The sequence below is a fragment of the Platichthys flesus genome, chromosome 15 (assembly GCF_949316205.1).
Source record: "Platichthys flesus chromosome 15, fPlaFle2.1, whole genome shotgun sequence".
NCBI lineage: Eukaryota > Metazoa > Chordata > Actinopteri > Pleuronectiformes > Pleuronectidae > Platichthys > Platichthys flesus.
The window spans coordinates 16,874,565-16,896,293 of record NC_084959.1 but is presented as its reverse complement, the minus strand read 5'-3'; the positions used below and the strand labels follow the sequence as shown (position 1 = coordinate 16,896,293).

Sequence of the window (21,729 nt, the reverse complement as noted above, 5' to 3'; positions counted from 1 at the left end):
CGTGACACATGCAATGTAAAACAATTCAGTGACGTCACACCATCATCCTCTAACTCCGGAGACGCACCCGAGATAGAAGCGCCGCGATAAGCAGTCCGCCTCCCCATGTTAAATAATACTGCGGTCAAGCCAGCCAACACTCGCATCTCTGTGGTCAAATCAGCCGACACAGAAATTCTACTGCACTCATATACTGACACTTATGGCAAACGCGTCCAAACCGCCCAGAAAGGGTACGGCAACAGAGTTGAAGTTAGAGGAAGAACACATGTGGGCCTATGTCCGGTTTTCAAAATAGACTGTTGACATGGATCCTATACAAAATTCTGAATTGAAAAATAATTTCTTGGATTAAATTCACAAGAAGTATATATTGTCTTACCTGTGTCATTTTTTTGAATACAATTTTGACAATATCAATGAGATTTTACAAAATAAAAATCACAAATTTTTAGCTTCAAGTAGGTAATTTCTGGATACTTCGAGTAGAGGAGAGTGGGGAATGTGGGACATCGGGTAATGTGAGACACCCCCTGTATCTAGGCAACGGAAAACATTTGTGGTCATTTGACCATTATGTTTTCAAGCCCCTCCAAGTCCCTCCTTGCCATGAAGGAGAAGTTGGTGCTGGTGCTGTGGAAAGTATGTTTTTTCACAAAAATTTGTTTTTTGCATGTAAAAGTACAAACAATATCCCTGTCCCTGCCAATTCAACAGAGAAGCAATGTGCCGGTAAGCTAGGGTGTGCAAGAGATCACATGAATCATAATAATCATAAATGTGCTTAATTGACCAATCCCCATGATTCTGTTACTAGTCCGATATTAGTATATCAATCTAGCTGTCGGGATTTTAACTATTACAAATTGTGTTGTTATGGTAGTTTTAAAGTGGAAAAAGTAAGTGGACCACTTTACCCCGTAGCTGGGGTAAAGTGAGACACAAGACCACTGTTTTTTATACAATCATATTTTCACTGCCCTTTGTCCTGACACATTCTGATCATTTCCATGGCTAGAAAACATCCTGAATTAATGGGAAATGTGTACTTTTTACTGATATATCATTTTAGCTTGCCTAGAGGGGAGCAAATGTAAAAAATGTCCCACATTACCCGCTCTCCCCTACTATATAATACTTTGCTCAATAAGCTCAGAGTGAGACTGATATGCCTGTGTTCAGGACTTCTCTGACTACCTACATACTGATTATTAAACATTTTTACAGTATAGATTTGGAGATTTTTCAAAGTCAGTGTATTTCAGGATATTTCAGAGTAATGTAAAAACACTCTGCTCAATAAGTTTAGAGAGAGAATGATATGCCTACATTGATATTATGAGAGGTACTGATCACAGGCATATCAGTCTCTCTGGAATTATTGATCAAAGTGATTTTACAGTACTTATAGACTGACAAATATCCAGAATATAGCTACTTGAAGCTAATTTCTGGATATTTCAAAGTACTGTACTCCATGATATTCAGACTCATTGTCTCTGATATTTCTGGGACTGATAACATGCCTCCTTCAGTGCTGCATGAGGGATAAGACTCTAAACATCTAACATGACCAAACCCTTTCCACTATATTCTGTGTATTTATATCTTGATTGTTTTCCTGCACCGGTAGTGATTCAAAACTTTAAAATTTCAGCATTTATATAAAAAATCCATTGGTTTCAACATTTCTCCCTCACAAGTTACAGAAAAAGTTTTTGGTGACTGCTTACAAGATGGAGACACATTCCTCTTTTCTTTGTTTTACTTGCTGGTTTAAAAGTCACAAGTTATATCCATATTTATACCATGTGGACACAAGGGGGTGACATAAGGATGCGCACATTGAAAATCTAGACAGTAGTTCCCTTACAATCAGACTGCTGATGATACACGAGTGACTATATGAGTCATGCGCCTTACCAGACCATTGCTGACTGTGCACTTTTGAGTAATGTATTAATGAAATAGATGAGTGTAGCTCATAGAACAGAGGGCGATTGAGGCTGCATTCACATTTTCATAGCAAAAAAAAAAACTGTGTTTTCATCTCTAACACATAAATAAAAAAACAAAAGTAGTAAAGAAAAAAATTTTTTCTAATGAGGCTTTACTGAGTAAAGCTGAATACTAATTTGTTGACACAAGAGAAAAAGAAAGCCGTAAAAACAATATTTTTATTAACTGATACAATAAGCAACGTTACAATCGTCAGCTGACACAACAGCTCTAAAAATGTCTACAAAAGGCCAAGCAATGCAGAACATGTGCAGTGAAGCAAACTACCCAAAGACATTAACTGAGTTTGTGCATGATACAAAATCATCTTGTGTCATTTCAGTGTCTGGAGGTCGGCTTCAGAACCATCGTGTCAGGGTAGATAATGGTTATGAAAAGGTGTTGCATGATGTTCAACACATTACCATTAATTGTTTGCTGATGAAACTAATTTCATGATTTTAATGTCAACATAGCTGTTAAGTTTGCAAATGTATTTCTGGGACAACAAGTCTACACATAATATATATCAACTACTTAATAAAATGCGCCCCTGAAACTGGTTAGTCATCCAAACAACAGCCAGAGATGATGTGAAGTAAGTTTGTAGTTGGTGTCAAGGAGCTCGTTAAAACACCTCCTAGTTTCAACTGAATTTAAAAAGACTGTTATTTACAAGGAGGAAAACCTTAGTAAAGCATTACAGAAAGAATAGTTTACATTACAACAACTTTTGCATTATTAAAAAACAGACAGACAGAGATATAAGACTTAAATGAAGGTGACATAACAAAAATCTCTACGAGTTCCATCAAGACACTGCATTATCTGAGAAGAATGTGTCTATTGTACTTTACTAAAATTGTTTCTATTGTACTTCAATAAGTAGTTTGTTGTGTGTGTTCACTAGCATCCACAAAAAGAACTGCTTTAAAAAACCCAATTGATGGTGCTGATATTATCTGTACTATATCTAGTATTTACATGAAGATGCAACATTTAAACAAAACAAATTAGACACGCACACTCTTCAAACATAGCTGGAGAAATATCTGAGGACAAAATTGGTCACAGCACATTCTATTAAAATCTTATTATCTATCTGTTGCAACTTACTCAACAGATTAGAAAATTGTCAGAAAACAGACAAGCTTAGAGAATTTTGAAACGTGAGGTGATCTCCGGTAGGGACTTCTTCTTGTGGACTATACCACGAATGACGACTTCTGTTTGAAATCCCTCTGCAAACAAACACACCAAATAAATATCACAAAAGAATCCAAATAATAGTGATATTAAGATGTGCGACAACAATGCATGTGAGAGGTAAAAAACAGGCAGGTTCATCCTTACGTCTTCTTCTTCACCGCCGTACAAAGATGGAGGCTGGTAGACCACGTTAGGCTTTGGTTTGCTGAAGGAAAAAAAACAAGAACACGTTGAGGTTGGTGACAGAGATTGAAGATCGGCTTGTTGATTATCTGCTCAAATTCACTAAAAACAAGAAAAAGGTAAATCCTCTTACCTTTCACTCTTCTCTGTGGAGGGGAAAAGGGAAACGTAATCAGTAAGATGAAGTACTTGGTACAGATGTAAACACATACAGCTGTTTTAACTGACAGTTATGACTCAATTTTCACTGTCTCCATAAAGACACTTATTCATGTTTGAACACGAGTTTGAATCTTCTCTTTCATTGTGTAAATCAAGAATAAATCTATTAAATCAAGGATATAGAAATACAAACTTATACGGCGTAACCTACATATAATCACAGACTAACACTGTGGGCTTCAATCCAGACAAAGTAATTACGACAACACATAATCCCCATAATCTGGGGTCTTTAGGGGGATGTGAATAGAGAACATCACGTTGCCATGGCTTCAGTGAATATGCAGTTCGCAAACTTGTGTTTTTTTGCATTTTGGTTAATTTGGCAACAGATATCAATTAGATATCTGACAGCTGATACTGTGGTGGTAGGGCATCGCGAATATGTTGGGTATCACGAATATGTGAATCTCTGTACCAATCTGATGCCACATCTTTAAGTATACAAATTTCCCACAGATAAAGCTGCAAATTATATGTCCCAGAATTCAAGGATTCACTGCTACAAAACCAGAGTTGTATAGTTTTTTGTTAGAGCTTTTAGAGCAGTGAAGAAGTGGGTTTCTTAAGTGTAGCGTTAGCCAGAGCTAAACCCTCAAATGTCAGATGGGTCAACACCCTCGTCCAAGGTCTGCAGAAACTCAACATCGAGTATGAGAATATATATGATCATTTAAAATTCAATGATTTAATATATGTTGAACACTCACTGGGCAGGTATCCTTTCTTGTGAGCATACCAAATGCCAAATCCGAGAAGGGCCAGAAGCAGCAGAAAAATGATTACTCCAGCAACAATTCCTCCAGTGTTGAGGTCACCTTAAAGAAAACATCCCACTTTAAGGATACATTGAATTTCAGTGGAGGGGTAAACTAGTAACTTTTCATAAAAATAAATAAATCACAGAAAGATTAACTCAAACTGCTTCAGCACCCAAATTATAAAAAAATATTTCAAAGGAAGATTGTGTCTTTAGGATTCAATTTGAATTATTTTCTCTATTGATAAAGCAGTTTAATGTCCTTTAGGGGCATTCCGACCACAGACAGAGGCTGGAAGTTGTAGAATTAATACGTTTGTATCATTGAAGCTTTTGAAATGAAAGTGAAGCGCACTTACGGACTTCCATTTTCACTGCTTTGCAGCGCTGAGGAGCACCAACATTATTGAACGCCTCACAGAAGTACGTTCCTGAGTCCATCTTGGCTGCCCTGGCAAACTCCTGAGCAGACAGACATGACACGTTTTTAGTTTAAAAAGCCACGACGCTCGCAGTAAAGACAAAACACAGTCATAGTAAATAAGTAGCTGACCAGGCTGCCATCGTCTGTGTTGAGCAAGTAGGTGTAGTTTTTGAAGGCAGCGATCTTTTGAGGCTCGGGGGGCAGGAGCGTGCTATCTTTGAACCACCTATATTGGGGAGGAGGTGAGCCAGCGCTGTCGTGACAGGTAAGCATGGCCTTTTTGCCCGTCGTCACTGAGGAGGGGATCCTGCACAGTGGCGCAGATGGAGGCACTGCGGGACATAATGTTCAGTTTTCAGCAGGTCTACTCATGCACATTGCAACACTTAAACTCAGGACTAAGTTTGTCCAAATATCATTGCTTTTGTGCTGTGAGGCTTGTTTTGCTAATCCTTACCCTCAACTGTCAACTTCACCCTGGCTTCCCCAAACTGCCCGTTGCCAGACACCTCACAGTCGTACACTCCGTTGTCGTCACGGGTCAATTTGGTGAATCTAATATTGGTGCCGTACATTGTCACTCGAGTAGAATATGGCGCTGCAGAAAAGTTGTTGCATTAGATAACAAAACAAAAGATTATGGCATAGCTTCCTGATTCTCTAAATTTGTCAATCAACATTTTTAACTTTCAATCTGCATTATAAAACTTAATTTGTGTGCATCGTCCCAGATGATTTAGACATTACAGAATGGTATGAAATACAATGTGTGGTCACAACACATGAGGAGTTTGCCAACAATAATAAGAGAAATGTATGGAAATAAGAAAAGGATACCTTTATAATAAATTAAATTAAGAGAGGTTGACATTTGAATGTTTTGAATAATCGGTCAAACACATGCATGGATAGAGTGAGTGACCAGCTTTGCTAATTTTTATAGCAGTTTGAGATATTTGAGATCTTACGCTAACTAAATTAGGGATAGTGACTTTAAGATCAAAAACAGAACTTCCTCAGAGGAGGTAACCCCATAAGTGAGAAAATATTTACTTTGACAGAGACACAAAAGAAAGAAACATCTACTTACATGTTGGTTTCCCATCAAAAACCACATACGCCTGAGAGCCTTTTAAGTCATTGAATTTCCACTCCACTCTGGCACCTGCACCAAAGTCCCCTGAATATGTGCATTTTAGGTCAGCTCCTGAAATAACAGACATACGCTCACAGTAAGAGAATGCACAATACCCACACACCACATCACTATGATTATTACAACTACTATCAATATTTCTACAAGTGGAAAACTGTGATACGGATATCCACAATCTTGTATCGCGGCCGCCAAAAAATCTTCAAGATCATACAAGGGGCCAAAGTTGTATCAGCTCAAGATGGATAATTGTTACACCCCTGATAATAATAAAAATAATAACTTCAATAGTACAAACAAAACACAATGTCCATGCAATTGCAAGATGACGACAAACCCTCTACATTCAAATTCATTTAAATTCTCAAGACTCACCCTCATTCTCTTTCGCCCGCACATCTGGAGTACTGGTAGAGACTACGAAGCCTCTTACACCTGAACACAGGCAAATAACAAAAAAACACTGATTAGAATAATGTATCCTTCTTTAAGTAAATTGTATCTTAAGACCACAGGGTGCTGTGCGTTAATTCTCATTTTCTGTAAGTAGAGCTACATCTTTCATCTCTATGAATATGATTATGATTATTAGGTCGATGATGGAGTGTTCTCTGAGGATTGCAGCAGCACCAATCCAAAAAAGACAGAACTGTCGTGTTGTAGTAACAGAGTTGGAAGGGAAGCCTTTATTTTTAGTCTTCTTCATATGAGGCCAGAGCTGGATTAAAAAAACCTCTTTGTGGTAATATTCATGAAGCTAAAACAGAAGAAGCAGCCCAAGATATTGAGGCTGGTTGAACTGAGGCTGGGGCGACTGCTGGGATTGAGATTATTGTATTCTTGGTTTCTCTTAGAGAGAATAATGTGTGAAACTGATGCTGTCATTTTAAAGAAAATAAACAGAGCCTGGCCAATAGGAGTCTTTTTAAAGTCACATAGGTATCAGTGTTTATGTTTGACCGCAGTATTTATCTATTATACTATAAACAATGCTGAAAAGAAACACTTATGTTTGCATTTTATGTAAAACAACATGTTGTGTATATTGGTTTGTATTTGTGTTTCTTTGTATTTAGGGATTTAATTGGTAACAAAAATGTTGCACATTACTTAATATTGGGAGCAGCACCGAAGACTCAAGAAGAACATTTTTTTAATTTTTACAGGATTTCTTCATTTTCTTTGATAGTTAATCAAATATCTAAAAGGATAATAAGTCAATTTGCCCACTCCGTATGAATTACTTTGACGTGTTAAAGACTTTATTGGTTATTGGTCGATTTGCCAAGAAAATTATATGATTCATTCATGACTCATTGTGAAGATGAATTTAGCTGCTGCCCTACAAACAATACTTTTTATCACCACCAGACTATAAATATCTACATGTGTGTTACCAATTAATGAAAAAAGGTATTAACCAAGCTCATCATCACTTCACGTTATTTATATTCTGCTTAAGTTCCAAGTAAAAACACTTGATCAGGGAACACGCCCCTTGTAAAACACTGCCAGCGTGCTTATGAGCCTTCAGGGTGTGGGCGACAAAAATGTGGCTTGCTCTCGTTTGCTCGGCCACAAAACTTCCGGTGAAACCACGAGCAAGTGTCACTGATACTCGGTCTTATCGCGCAGGTGAGAGCTGACACCAGACACGGCTGACTAAATCATTAAAGCTGACAGAGTCCGGCCGGTCTCTCACCCCGTTTCTGCATCTGTGGCAACACTTTACATTACACCGCTGCCACTGCGTTAAGTGTCGGGAGTGAGATGATTCAACTGCTACTTGTTGTTTGACGAGTCAGAGAGGGAGTTCAGTGACGACAGAGAACAGGAGCCAGTTAATTATCAACTGTGTGTCAAGTCACTCATTGTGTACATAACCCAGCTCACAACCAAGTAAAAACTAAGGCCTTAAATTGACTTGAGTTGATCATTCAAACTTAGAGGTGACATGTTTATTGGACAGGTGCTTTAGTGACCTGCAGACATTTTTAACAGCCGGTCTCAGGTGGGATAAGGCGCCACAGTCACAGTTTTGGTTTGGCCTAGAGAGACAGAGCTCCAGTGTAAAGTGAAACCTGAGGACTCCATGACTTCCTTGTTTGCATAATTTGAGAGTTTCGGCGTTGGGGAGATAAATAACTTAGCAGGTGAACAGATTAGAAAGCAGGGTGCACTGACATGTAGGACAAACAGCCTGGAGATTCTTGGCAGTGTTGCAGCTCCCTGCGCATCCCGTTTTAAAAACTAATGTGACGTTACCAACAAGCAGGAGGTCATTAGCCGCTACTTTGAATAATGCATTCGTTCACCCGGACAAATTAAAATCAAGTGGCTGGCTCACATGCTGCGAGCAGGGAACCTGGGTTGTGTTCCCAGTTTTCACTTTCTTCCCAGGATGCAGTCCACGTGCAAGATCGATGAAAAACTTGGCAAAAGAAGGAATCAATTCCTCAGGGAGCTCAGCATCCACCCTCACCGAAAAAATAATGATGTTGCACTCATTTCTATCGGAGCAATTCAATCGGCCACTAAGCAATATACTCCTCACACTGTACATTCTCCATTAACACTGGATAAATGATTTATATTTTAATCCATGTTGTATTGTATCAGGGCTTTGAAGCTGAATAATAAAAGTAATGTTCATCAATTCTGTTTAAATACATTGTTTATATGTCATGAAGTTTCCTTGTTGTGGGACTAATAAAGGAGCAGGTTATCTTATCTTTAAACTACTAATCAGTACAGTGGGAGAAGGAATGTGAAAATGCAGTGAACCGTCCTGCTGGGTCAGTAAAGCACCATCTCCACTTCAGTGACCACATCACAATGGCATTTATTTTGAGGAACTAATAAACCTTCCCCCTCTTGTTGCCACATATTTGAGGCCCTAGTGCAACTTTGATTAAAAACATCAGGGATCAATTTGCAAAATAACAAATAAATGGTAATTTATTAACAAGAGCAGTTTAAAAAAATGTTGTTTAAATGTAAATGATTCCGTTCATATGAAGGTCACCTTGTTACCAGACTCCTTAACTTAACATAAAGGGAGAAATATACAGAGCAGGTAAACATGTTGTTTTCAGGAGCAGGCCCCGAGGCTCACATTGGCAAAGAGCAGCAAACTACCACAACGAACACTTGACTGACATCCTCCGAGTTGTTGCGAAGTTAGAAAAACACACGAACACAGATGTTTAAAAGTTTTCCAAGTGGACCTGAGCTCAGTGGTACGAGTCGAAACCGCTCACCTGTGGCTGCGTAGAGGAACAAAGCGACTGGGAGCAGCCCGGAGACCAGCATGTTTCGTTCCGTTCACACGACGCAGAAACTCTCCTGGAGAAACCGAGGGAATAAATACACGTTCCTCCCGTCGAGTGAGCTCCTCGTGTGAGATTCTCCCTCCTCGGTTTTGTTTTAAATCCGCTGCTGTGTCGACCGGAGTCCGCCTGTGATCACCGAGCTTTCTCACCTGCGGATTCCGCCCAGGTAACAACAAACCGCACTGGAACTCTCGGTGACTTCCGGCTGCTCACAGGTGACGAGAAAGCAGACGAGCAGGTCCGACTGGAAACAAGGCACCTGTAACCTGAGGAGGAGGAAACGCTCCCTCAAGGTGACGTGGGTTCACTCTGCTCTCGGGCAGCAGGTGGAAACAGCTGTGACAGCTGTTTTCTTTATTTTTATGTATTGTAATCTGTTTCACCCCCCCCCCCAATCAAAGACACACTTCCTCCACTTCTCCCCGGACAGATGTGATCCGCGATGAGTCAGAAGAAACATTATAAAACAGTCCTCATTAATTCTTTGTGATGTTTCGATATTTATTTTTGATAAAAGTCACATTAATAATTCTTAGCGTCATTTTTTCCTTAAGATTTTCGAATCCGTCAAAGTTCTCCAAATGGAATCAGAGAGTGGCCTATTTCTATTGCATATGAAATACATTGAAAGTAAAAACAAACACACACATTTCTTGAGCCATCAAATTATTAGTAAAGATATGTGCACCAACAAAAATATAAGAATTCATGAGTCATAACCTTAAAAACCAAAACAAATAAGCCAATATCTAATAATTACTATTACTACTACTGGTACTACTACTAGCACCACTACTACAATGATGGAAACCACAAGAACAAATAATAAATAAAAATAATAATATTAATAATAATGGAATCCTGAAACTTACAGTTGACACAGCAGCTACAGTCGATACGTAAAAAACCTGTAACAGATTGTCAGTCTGTTAGTATCTGCTGGACAAACGCTGCCACAGTCTGAATGCAGGAGTATCAGTTGTAGGCTATTATGTCGTCTCCTCTTCCCCTTTCTCCTTCTGTGAGCTCCCGGGGGTTTCATTGAACAGTTTCATTTAACATTCTCCTCAGTTTCTGTAGATACATGACAAGTTCCTCTCTGTGAAATGCAGAGGTTTCATAATGCAGATACAATGCAGTTTAACAGATTACTGATCTGTAATTTGATTTATATCTACTGCATATCTACTGTCAGCATAGGCTACAGTAGATATACAGTATTTATTAAATCAACATTGGCTATAATGTGATTTATTTCTACGCAAGTAAATTTAATTTATTCACCAAAATTAACTAGACAAGGAATGTAAAACACCACCTGCAATGTTCAATAAAGGTTTTGAGACAAACAAGTTTGGAAGTGAAACAGTTGAACCCAGTCGCTTAGAATGCAGGTTGATTTTTGTGTAATGTTGTTATGTTACGAATGTGATTTATTGAGCAACATGGAGACTCAAGTGAGTCACCCTGCACAGCTTGTATAATTGGCCACAAGGGGAAGGTTGGGTGCTATTACTTTAACTTTAACGTGCAAATATTTTTCTGCTGACTCCCAAGCTTAACAGAATATTCACTTTATGGTCAAAAGTATACAGACTTTTTGGTGCTTGGACAGTTTTCCTCGGCCCCTTACTTTCAATTACAGTGAAATAAAGTGCTGCAGCGCAGAGTTATTATAAATAAACATTAAACATCCATTTTTATTACTTTTAACATAATGTCCCCCAAAGAACTTTACCAGTTTCCCAGTGCTTTATGGACATCACCGATCCCTGACCTTAGATGAACTGGCATACTAGCCGGTAACAACTTATCAAAGCTAAATGTCAGTGCACATTTTAACTAACCCCCTTAAATCCCTGGAGACAAATCCCTTCATCCAGGTTACAAAATCGTACAGGATTCTCAGTGGAGCAGAGTAAGTTGTAGCTACATGTTAATGCCAACGGTTTTGGAATTGTGGGTGTAACGAATGGGCGTTCACTTACTTTACTTGGCTGTCTGCATACCTTTGTTAATATTGTGTAATTAGGTAGGAAATACAAAAGCACCATCATATGAATGCTTTTACCTAACCAGACCTCAGCTAACCTAACCTAACTTAATGTAATTTAAGGTAACCCATCCAAACTTAATCCAACCCAACCTACCCTATATCCTAACCTAACCTGTCATAACCTAACCTAACCGGTCCTTTACTAACATAACCTGACTAACCTAACCTACACTAATTCAACCCATCCAAACCTAACCCAGCTTAACCTATCCTGTCCTATCCTTGCCTTACCTGTCCTAACCTAACCTATCCCACCCTAATCCAACCCATCCAAATCTAACCTAACCAATGCCAACCCATCCCATCCCAATTTAAACATATCTAACTTATCCTACCCTAACATAACCCTTTATACAACTTTTTTGTGTGTATTTTTGCAGCATTTCTGGAAGTTCAGCACATTTCCCGTAATGTTTATCCTCTCTTATCTGTCTTTAGGGGGCACCAAATGGTTTTCAATAAACTACCTGCTCAATAGGAAACTCTCCTTGATATAGTCGATAACATAATTTCTTCACGTCTGTAAAACGCTGCCTTCATATCCCTCTTATTTTGACACTTTCTAGTACTTCCTGATTCAACCCAGTGCTGTCCTCTACAGGACAGGACAGACTAGACAAGTACAAGCACAACAGACTTCATGCACATATATTTTTATTTAACATGTACATTACATTTGTCTTTGAGAAAAAGAGTCTCAACACTCGGTTGAATGATTCAGTTTGGTTGGTTAGTCTCATTTGACAAGCAGTTCAGTTTACTGTCATCATACAATACATACAGCATAGCTTTTAAGTGCATTTAAATGCTTGTGCTTTTTCCACACGCCACCTACTCAACTATATACGAGTACAAAATCTTTTACATAATGAGAGAATATATTGCACCATCAAAAACATATTCAGTGTAAATATATAAATAGGACCATCTACGTGGATCTGACCTTTAGCCCTCGGAGACAGTCTGTTCACTTACAGCCTCGGCTGAACATGGATCATGTGTCTTAGGCACAAGTGAAAGGCAAAATAAACACTGAATGTGTGTTTCGGTTTTATATACCTCCTCTCCCTACAATAGAATGGAGACTTTATTGCTCATGCAATGCTATTACTAAGTCCGAAAGTTTGTAGCTAGAAAGTTTTTCACTTCTCTCCTCGTCATCAGTTTGATCGCTGCCAAAGCCAAAGGGTGCTGCCCTGCCCAGCTGTTATCGACAAATACAACATAATCTTCCACCAGAGGACCTGTGTGGCACAAGGTCGCCTCCCTCTCCCCTCACTGCTTGGCAGCCAAGAAAGAGACACAGGGGACAGATTTCAGTCAGGCAAAATAGATTGCTTATTTTAAAGAGCGATGCAACTCAGCAATAATGTCTGGTTGCGGGGAGCAGTGTTGCATTATTACCGAGCTGGGAACATTTAAAATACTTAATCAAAAGCAGTTTTTAAGTCTTTCTCCTCCCTCGTTTTTGCAGCCTTCATTGACCAATTCCACCTTGCTATTAAGACTAAAGGCTGAAGCTCAATATCTTTGATTACGTAGAGCTCAATCCAAAAAGTTATTGAACATTGATATTAATGATACAGAATATAGATTTTAAATTTCAGAACTAAGTCACATTCATGCTTTTTGATAGTCATCCTGTGAACCACGTCTGTGAGTTATACAGGTTTATACTGTGTATTTCCACAACTGATTTTATGTGAGTGCGCTGTAGAGTATACAGAGAATGCAGCAGTAGCACGTATTGTGCTTAGTATTGGGAGCATGATGCTGAGTATGCAGGCTTGTCACATAAACGCAGCTTATATCTTACATACATTCAGTTCCACTCATTGCACTTTGTGCATTTGCACAACTTGTGCGAAGGCCAAATGCAGTCACCGGATGATTATGGGTGCAGTGTTAACGTATGCTGCAGTTTGGCGCCTCGTTCACAGCCAGTGAATTTCCAGCAGCATAGGAAGTGTCATCAAGGTCAGCAGTAGGCCACTGCAGCTTTGTAAAAGGATACTCCTCGCCGAGCAGGGGAGGAGGAGCTCTGCAATAAGACACAAAAATGCAAGTTCAGAAGGAGGAGTGTTTAGTTTGGCGGCACTTCAAATGTTAAATGTCCCTGACAGGACGTGCACAGATGTGGTAACATTTTTAAAGCTTACTTTTCTCCACCACTGAGGTTTTGGTCGCTGTGGACGAGTTGGCCTGTCTGATGTTACAGGTGAAGTTGGACTTGCCGTTGGGCAGGTTTTTAAACAGCAGGCGACAGATGTTGCCTGGGAAGATGCGAGCTTTGGCACGTTTTCTGAAGGGGGCGTGCTGCTCCTCATCTGGGTCGGTGGTGTCGAAGAGTCGCTCGCCCTGTGTGTACTTGCAGAAGGGTTCTGGTGACTCACCGGAGAGCGAATATCTACAATCCATGCGGAGGTGGTGCTCGTCTATAGAGCAGTAGGTCAACTGTATTATCCTCTGGGCTGAGGCAAAGCCTACGTACAGTGTGACACAAAGATGACAAGACATTCACCAGATCTATTAAATACATAAAATCAATACCAGAGTAAAATATTCAGGAAAAAATATTCTCCATCCACATCATATAAACCCGAAATCGTCTTACCGAAGAGGAAAAATGTTGTAAGGAGGAACATTCTTGCAGCTCTCCTGAAAAAAGACAAACAAAAGAGAACAAACTCTAAGAATAGTCAGAGTTAGAGCAAACTCAACGCAGCAGAAGCTACCGTCTGACTTTTCATTTAGCTTGAATGTCTTTGCATTATGGAAGTTCTGAACAAATAAAGCCGACTGTGCCGTAATGAGTAGGGGTCGTGTTTCCGAGATGGTATTCCTCCACATCTGCAGCTCCCCTTCACTCACGGAGGTGGTTGTAAAAAAAAGAGTCAGTGGTCCACATTACTGAATAACTGAGTGCAGTACAGCCTCGGTGTCTGCGCTCCGCGGGGATGAACTGCAAACTTCTCTGGTGAATTGCCAACATTGACGCATTTTATGTGGGTTGATTATCTGCCCACTGGAGATGCCAAGAAAATGCACGGAGCACGTCAGCAGTGCAAACCCACTCGCACCTTCATTCATACATTTGCTTTCGTGCCGACTCTTAAGATATCATTCAGAACGAAAGAAAGAAAAAGGAGATCATTCTGAATGACACAGTTAAAGACCATATTTGATCCTGTGTGGCCGAGATGCATCATATGTGATAGTATATGAATGACTCTCACCTTGTCTGATGCAGTTTGAGCTTCCCTCAGTGCTCTGCAGTGTGATGCCGGGGGTAGATACAGTAGAGGTCGGCTTATAGAAGAAACATAGGAGAGAGAGGGAGGGGGACGGAGGGAGGAAGAGAAAGGGAGGGGGAGAGAGAAGGTGGGAGAAAATGCTGCTCCGGTGAGGGGACTTGGGGACGTCTCTCTGTATTATGTGAGAATTTCTATTGATTTGTACCCACTGTTTTACAGGAGGACACAGGCTCACATGACAATATTCAGACCCCCGGGCCCATAATCAAAAGCTGGAAATATTGTATTGAGGATTTGATGAGCTGAGGCACCTGCGCGGATTTTCTACGTCTCATCATTCAGTGTGTGGGTTTCTCACCTATGGCAACATGAATTATAACATATACATTTGATATTAGCATCTATCTATTACGCACAACTTGTATCTGCATAAGTTAAGAAAACACAAAGAAAAAAATTAAAAACACAAAGGATGATACAAATTTGTGTTTGTGAGTATTCTATTATAGGCTCATAATAAATAACTACGCAAATATTACACAGTACAAGAGTGGAACTATTAGACCACTGAGAGTATCTGTGTGGAGGCTGCTACTCAGGAGGGTGTGTCTCAGGAGGTAGAGCGGGTAATAATCGAAACAAAACCGTTGGTGGTTTGAATCTTGGCACCTCCAGTTTGCATTCCTTTGGCAAGATACTGAACTCCAAATTGTCCCTGTTGGCTGTACCGACAGTGTATGTGTGTGATAGAAAGCGTGCTGTGTATAGCTGTGCTGTCTGAATGGGTGTGTGAATGGGTGAATGAGACTTGGACTGTAACGTGCTTTGTGTTATTGATCAGACTAGAATACACTAGAAAATCGCTTAAGAAATACAGCCCCATTACTACCATTTAACAATGCAGAGTAGCCTTCATACTGTACCAGCAAAATTTGAAAAGCGTAATTTGTTCACTTCACGCACTGAGATGGCCTTTTACTCCGAGCTTCACAAAAATCTCTAGAGGGGTTGTACTAACTTCATGATTGAGCTGCTATCCATGTTAGGTTTAGGGAGCAACTTTTAGTTGAACAGATTTGGTTTTATGAGATGTTTCAAAGGATCTTGAATATTACCAACATCTAAATCTTTTTTTCTTATGATGAGGAATGATGGGTTAATCTAGGACACAGGTTGTGTGTGTGACGTCCTAGTAAAGATATCGTCAAACCTAACCCTTTGATTTATATGTCGAAGCTTTAGCTCATGTCTATAGTCCTATTGGATGCTGGCCATATTATTGATGACCTTAAGCATGACCTGAGACCTGTCCGCTCTAAATAATTAATCAACTACAAATTACCTCCCGAGTATTTTTCTCACATCAAAATCCTTAATCGTAACATATTCTAACAACCCTTTGGAAAGTGTGGACCAAAAAAGATGTCCTCACTCTGCAGGTTTTCTTACTCAAAACAGTCCTCACAACGATATCTGTACAAGTACACACACACACACACACACACACACACACACACACATACACACACACCTCCATGTTATATCCACTGAGCTCGGCTCACCACGTCCTCTGTATCCTCCTCTTCCCTCAGCTCATCCATTTTGTCAAGGTCCTTTCTCGACAGTAGCTGAACAAGGACACTATATGAAGAGTTGCTGAGTTTTCTGAAAGGCACAAACACAGCAAACAATGAAAGCCGGGGAAAATTACCATCTTACATTGTATTTTATTGTAAATATCACCAACATATATAGATTTTTTCAGATCAGTCTCTTCTCTCTGACGGTCAAAGGCAGAGAGAGCAGGTGTAGTGATCCCTTCCAGAGGTGTTCATTAAAGATCCCTCTGCTGGATGCTGCGGCGGCTGATACACTGCAGACAAGGCACAAAGCCATTACATATTCTTCTTGTCACAAAGGTTAATCAAAGTTTGTGTGTTTGTTTTCCAGAATCTGTGTCATCCTTTATTAATGTTACTCTTTATACTGGGCCTGATATAGTGTGTTTTGCCACACATTGACTCTCCTTTACTTTACAGGCTACATGCTTCGGTCACAACATTTCTCATTGTCATATTTAGACTCTTGATTCAAAAAGTGTTGACGAATATATGCATGTACTGCATTGCTTTGATCATTTAAAAAGTTTCATAATGTCCCTCCATGAACCCACAGCTGGATCCTCACCTGCCCCTGTACGTCACAGCCTGGAGGAAGTTTCTTTTGAATGTAAATGTGTCTTTGGTGCATTTCAGATTTATATCCTGCAGAGGTGACCCATCTTTTCTGAACTAGCAAAATATGAGTCTTCCAACTAGGATTATTTTGACCGCACCCCTAATAATTGTCAAAACATAAAAAAAAAAAATCCTAGGAATTTCTTACTTTGTAGTATAAAAAAAATCTGCAATTGCTTCCAACTCATCTTAAAAACATATGCCTACACACTAAGTATAAGTTTCCGTGTGTCTAAAGATAACAATACAATATATCTATATATATCTGACATCAAAGCTTGATCTATGCTGTCAGGCTGAGATCTTTGTGCCCCAGTGAGCCCAACTACAGAGTGTGTTGTCTCACCTGCAGTTTGTGTTTCACTGCAGTCAGAACAGCACATCCTGGCCTGCTGCTTGTATACTGGTGGGATACAGTGACAGGACGGTTTACACCTCGTGTCTGAACGCAGACAGAAAAGCTTCTTGAGTGTTTCTGCTTCAATCCCTGATGGTGTTCTGGGGGCTGCATATTCAACTTTCTCATGTCGAACTCTGCCAGGCAAAGAAGTTGTGTAAAGGTTATTGATCGGATCACATACAGTAGATACGAATCTCCATGCTGCTGCAACCTGTGTGTCACAGCCTGTAGTCGTCTCTGTACAGGTTCACATTCTCTCATCGTCAATTGTTCCCATTGATCCTCTTTAATGACAATATTACATTTTCACTGTAGATATGTTTTGGTAAAGTTCATAAAATGCAGCAGTTACCTTTATTTATTTTTTTCAATAGGAACTGGGTTTGTATTAGGATATAGGACTAATTTCACAAATAATTTTAGCGATGGGTGCTCCTTTTTTTGGTTTGAGCACCCGCCCCCCAAAATGTCTGTGCACGTGCCTGCTGGATGCTGTGGAGATAATTTGGACAAAATAAAAGCTTCCTGTTTTTTTCGTTCACTTTTTAAGTCTGAGTTGGTCTATTGAACGTATTCACCATTGCAAATAATTCCATGCATGCTAATAAAAGTTGTATAAAACTAAATCTAAGTGCCTGAGTGACTTGGATTGCCGATGGATAAATCGGATTACACACTGCAGGGGGTGTGCGAGTGTGTCACACCTTTCTTTTACACTAGATGGCCCTAAAACCTCTGCTTAGTCACTTTTTGTGGTGGTGCCTTCAGTTTTTTTTGTCCTGCAGAGGGAGCTCTTACTTTGCACCAAGAAAACATAACTCCTCATAAAGCACATCTATGGATGAATTGAAAATGTAATGGTTGTTTTCCAATACAGTAAAAATAACAAAGTTCCACTTCCCTATAGTAGAATCCCAATGTACGCACTTACATTAAAGCTGTGTCACTATAAGCCTGATGAGTCACACACGAGGGAGTAATGCAATCTGAGTCCAGAGCTTAAACTTCGTTTTTCGATAAATGGAAGAAAATCGACTTAATGTTTCCTCCAAATTTCTGTTTCTGGTTAACATTGCCTTAAGTTAATAAGTTTTTTTTTTTTTTTTTATTATAGTCTCACATCCATCAGCCGCTGTGCATGTGCGTGTTTGAGTGCGATCAGCTCCATCCCTGCATCCTGTCAAAGTGCTGATGCTGAGCACACCAACGCTGCAGCTCCAGCTCCAGCTCCAGCTCCGGGACAAAACACCAGGTGAGACCGAGCACTCTGCATCCTCAAGGGCGGAAAACCAGGCGCAGACATGTCAGTTGTAGAAAATGTCATGTTATCAGATCGGTGCTGCGGCTGGTTATCCGCCTGGCTGACCGGCCCTGTCCCCTGCAGTGAGGACGGGCTGTGCGCATACTCACACACACACACACACAGAGAGGGAGAGTGCAGCTCGGTACTTTGCTGCAGTGCTCCGACTCTCTGCATGGGCGTAGACCTGTCTGCATTCAGGCTGCAGGGCGAGCAGCTCATCCAGGCTCCACACTGACGCGATACACGGTGCGAAAGCCTGTTTACACTTAAGTCTGCAGGTTATGATGCGCATCCCGTGTTCCTCATGCTGAGATCACGGTGTTCCGGGCCTGCTGCGTGTGCAACTTTCTCATGTTGTCCCATGTTGAACTCCGCCAGGTGATCTGACGTGGTGTGTGTGAAGGTGACTGATCTGATCAGGCCGATCACCATGGAGCTGCACCTGATCACCACCGCCTGTCTCCTCCTGGCCAGGATCATGATAACTCATCAGACTCACAGTATGTGGCATTCCATGTAATTTTTGTATTTATGCTATCAGGCATGGTATATGTCACATGACACATGGGAGGTTGTTGGGGCCAGAAACGAAAGACTAGGCCAAATTAAGTTATATTAATACATCTTAATGGAAATCTAGAGGAACTGTAGTTGGCCTGTGTGCACTGTAAAAAAGATAAATAAATTTACTTCACTATTTTTTAATTTTTTTTTTATAATCGAAAAGTGTATATGTCAAACAAATACAATACATTCAAATAAAAGTACTTTATTTAAAATATTTATCAGAAAACAAAAGTTGTAATCTGTAAAGTAATACAACAGGAAATGATGGATTTTATTTTACAGTGTCATTCAATTGCTAAATGGATTTGATTTGTTAAATTGCATTAAGAAAAAAGTACAAAAAAAGATCTGTCATATTGTGTCATATGTATTTTTATCAGTTTTTTTTTATCTGTATAGAAGTGTTTTTTATTAGTTTGGAAACTTCTGCCGGCAATTTTTTTTTTACGATTTTAAAACCAAAACTAAATCTAAATCTAAACTTTTTCTTAAGTTATTATAAAATCGGAACTCTTCCGAAATGCAATTATTACCTTTAATAATATACCTGTCCTCATAATAGATTCAAGACTGTCATTGTCATAGTGTCTCTACTAAATTCTGACTGAAGTCATTGTAGCTTTGGTTTTAGTTTCTGATCTGTCTTTTCGGAAACATGATTCTTTATCCTGGATTTCTTTGCATTTCTTGATTCATCTCACAATGAACACAAGGAAAAGAAGACAATAGTTTCTTATTTTCTGATTGTAACTCTTCTTATATGCACTCACTCTGCATCAGTGACTCAAGTCCTGCTCACATCTCTTTCAGTGAACTCAGTGTACACGTTTCTCTTCACTCCACGTGGGCCCCAGATGTTTCCATGTCTAACTTACATGGAGAGAAACGTCAGGGTGGACTGCGAGTTCCCACCCACCTACCAGGTCCCCGGCCCCTACTGTGAATACCGGCAAGACAGTCGGCTGGTGGGCAGCACCTACCCCAACGATGTCATCCACGTGTCTGCAGACGACCGCCGGAGGAGCAACGTCAGCCTGGTCTCTCCCAATCTGTGCCGCCTCACCTGGGCCCCGATGGCTGATGAGAAACCTTTCACCTACACCTGCAGGGTTTACCAGGGCAGCGGCTGGAAAGAGAACAGCATGGCTGTGCATCACAGTCAGTAGAAATCCCTGTTATGAATTTTCCCTTTGTTCCAGTGGTGGATCTGGGAATTTTCGGGGGCCATAATTGCTGCAATTTACAGAGGGGCCAATTATTTCTACAATAGATGTAAAGATTCTGTAAGGTGCTCATTTAAGTCATTGCTTGTTTACCATTAGCTCTATAGCTTTGATTCAAAGCCACACATCATTGAATATAATTTAATTGTTGGGTCCAAGCACATTGCGCCTCATTCACAAACATTGTACGCACAAATCTGTCCTTACACCATGCGTACAAACGTTTGACGTAAATGCACACCCTTTTAACAAAATTTATAATATATTAACATCAATAATATTTTCAAACTCTATTAATTCTTTAATAGACAATCATTTAATTTACAACCAAATGTATTAAATAACCGTGAAATTGACGCCCTTTTATCCCCCTCTGGCCCCACCCCTGGATCAGCCCCCAATTTGTTCCCTCTGAAAAACAGACACAAACATCTAAACTCATGTTCTGCTCTTTTGCAGGGCTCCTGCCGATCTGCTCCGCCATCAGTGTTATGTTCCAAACTGCGCCGTGGCTTCTGTCCCTGGTGATGTCACTTCCTGTCGCTGTGGGTCTTCTGAGTCCATGAACTCTCATAGGGTAACAACTCAGTGGACATTTTTACATGTTGGACTCACACTGGTCTGACATTCAGCAATTGAAACGTTGTGGAATGATTTTGTTAAATGTTATTTGAGTTTTAGGCAGAACAATAAAACCCATGAAAGCGCTACCAAATACATACGACTGATTAAAATCAATCTTGACTACTGTCTAGAAATGTATCTTTGTGGTGAGAAAGAGTTTATGTTATAGACATTGTCATCACCACAGTACCTTAAATACTATTGTTTCACAATGCTATAAAAGGGGACAGAGGAATCATAGATATATCAAATTAAAGGTAGAGTCAACAAATGCAGCATTGAACACTGTTAATTTTCTGTTCTAACAGCTATTTAGAAAAACAAATTACAGTCTTTGGAAGTGCTGTGTTGATCAGGTCTTCTTTATAAGTAAAATACATTGGGACATATATCTCTAATAATCATTTCGCTTTTAGATTAAAAAAAGGAAAGTAATGCTTCATAGATTTACAGTGCACCTTATTGCTGTCCTGAACACAAATATCTTTGATTAAACTGGATATAAAGACGTATAATGTGAAGATATTCCCTATATATATATATATATATATATATGGTGCTGCTGTATAATACAGCTGTATGTGAAAAAGTGGAGAGCCCTTTGATTGGATGTATTGCTACGATCAAATTATTCACTTAAGGGTGAAAACATTGCAATTTTTTGTGACATATCATTTGCATTGTTTTATTGTATCTGTAACACTTTGTTTGCATATACTTACAATACAGTTTGTAACAGACAGGTAATCAGATTGATGTCACGGCTTCTGAATGATAACTG

The 21,729-nt window shown here is 39.8% G+C and overlaps 1 protein-coding gene across 1 annotated transcript; it reads right to left on the bottom strand.

Moving 5' to 3' along the window:
* Positions 1-2,163: 2,163 nt before the first annotated feature.
* f11r.1 (F11 receptor, tandem duplicate 1) lies at positions 2,164-9,614 on the bottom strand. The gene is made up of 10 exons (XM_062405883.1): positions 9,213-9,614; positions 6,328-6,387; positions 5,887-6,003; positions 5,254-5,394; positions 4,926-5,128; positions 4,732-4,834; positions 4,323-4,430; positions 3,524-3,536; positions 3,352-3,412; positions 2,164-3,239 (listed from the first exon to the last, which is right to left on the bottom strand). The coding sequence occupies exons 1-10, from the start codon at positions 9,262-9,264 to the stop codon at positions 3,204-3,206; spliced, it is 894 nt and encodes a 297-aa protein (XP_062261867.1). The 5' UTR covers positions 9,265-9,614; the 3' UTR covers positions 2,164-3,203.
* Between the last annotated feature and the right edge of the window lie 12,115 nt (positions 9,615-21,729).

Bases quoted from the DNA above. Each gene is read 5' to 3' on its own strand.
- f11r.1 (XM_062405883.1), bottom strand. From the start codon at position 9,264: ATGCTGGTCTCCGGGCTGCTCCCAGTCGCTTTGTTCCTCTACGCAGCC. The intron at 6,004-6,327 runs GTGAGTCTTGAG...CTGTTATTTCAG, and splicing joins GCGGGCGAAAGAGAATGAGG to GAGCTGACCTAAAATGCACA. The intron at 4,431-4,731 runs GTAAGTGCGCTT...GTTTTCTTTAAG, and splicing joins AGCAGTGAAAATGGAAGTCC to GTGACCTCAACACTGGAGGA.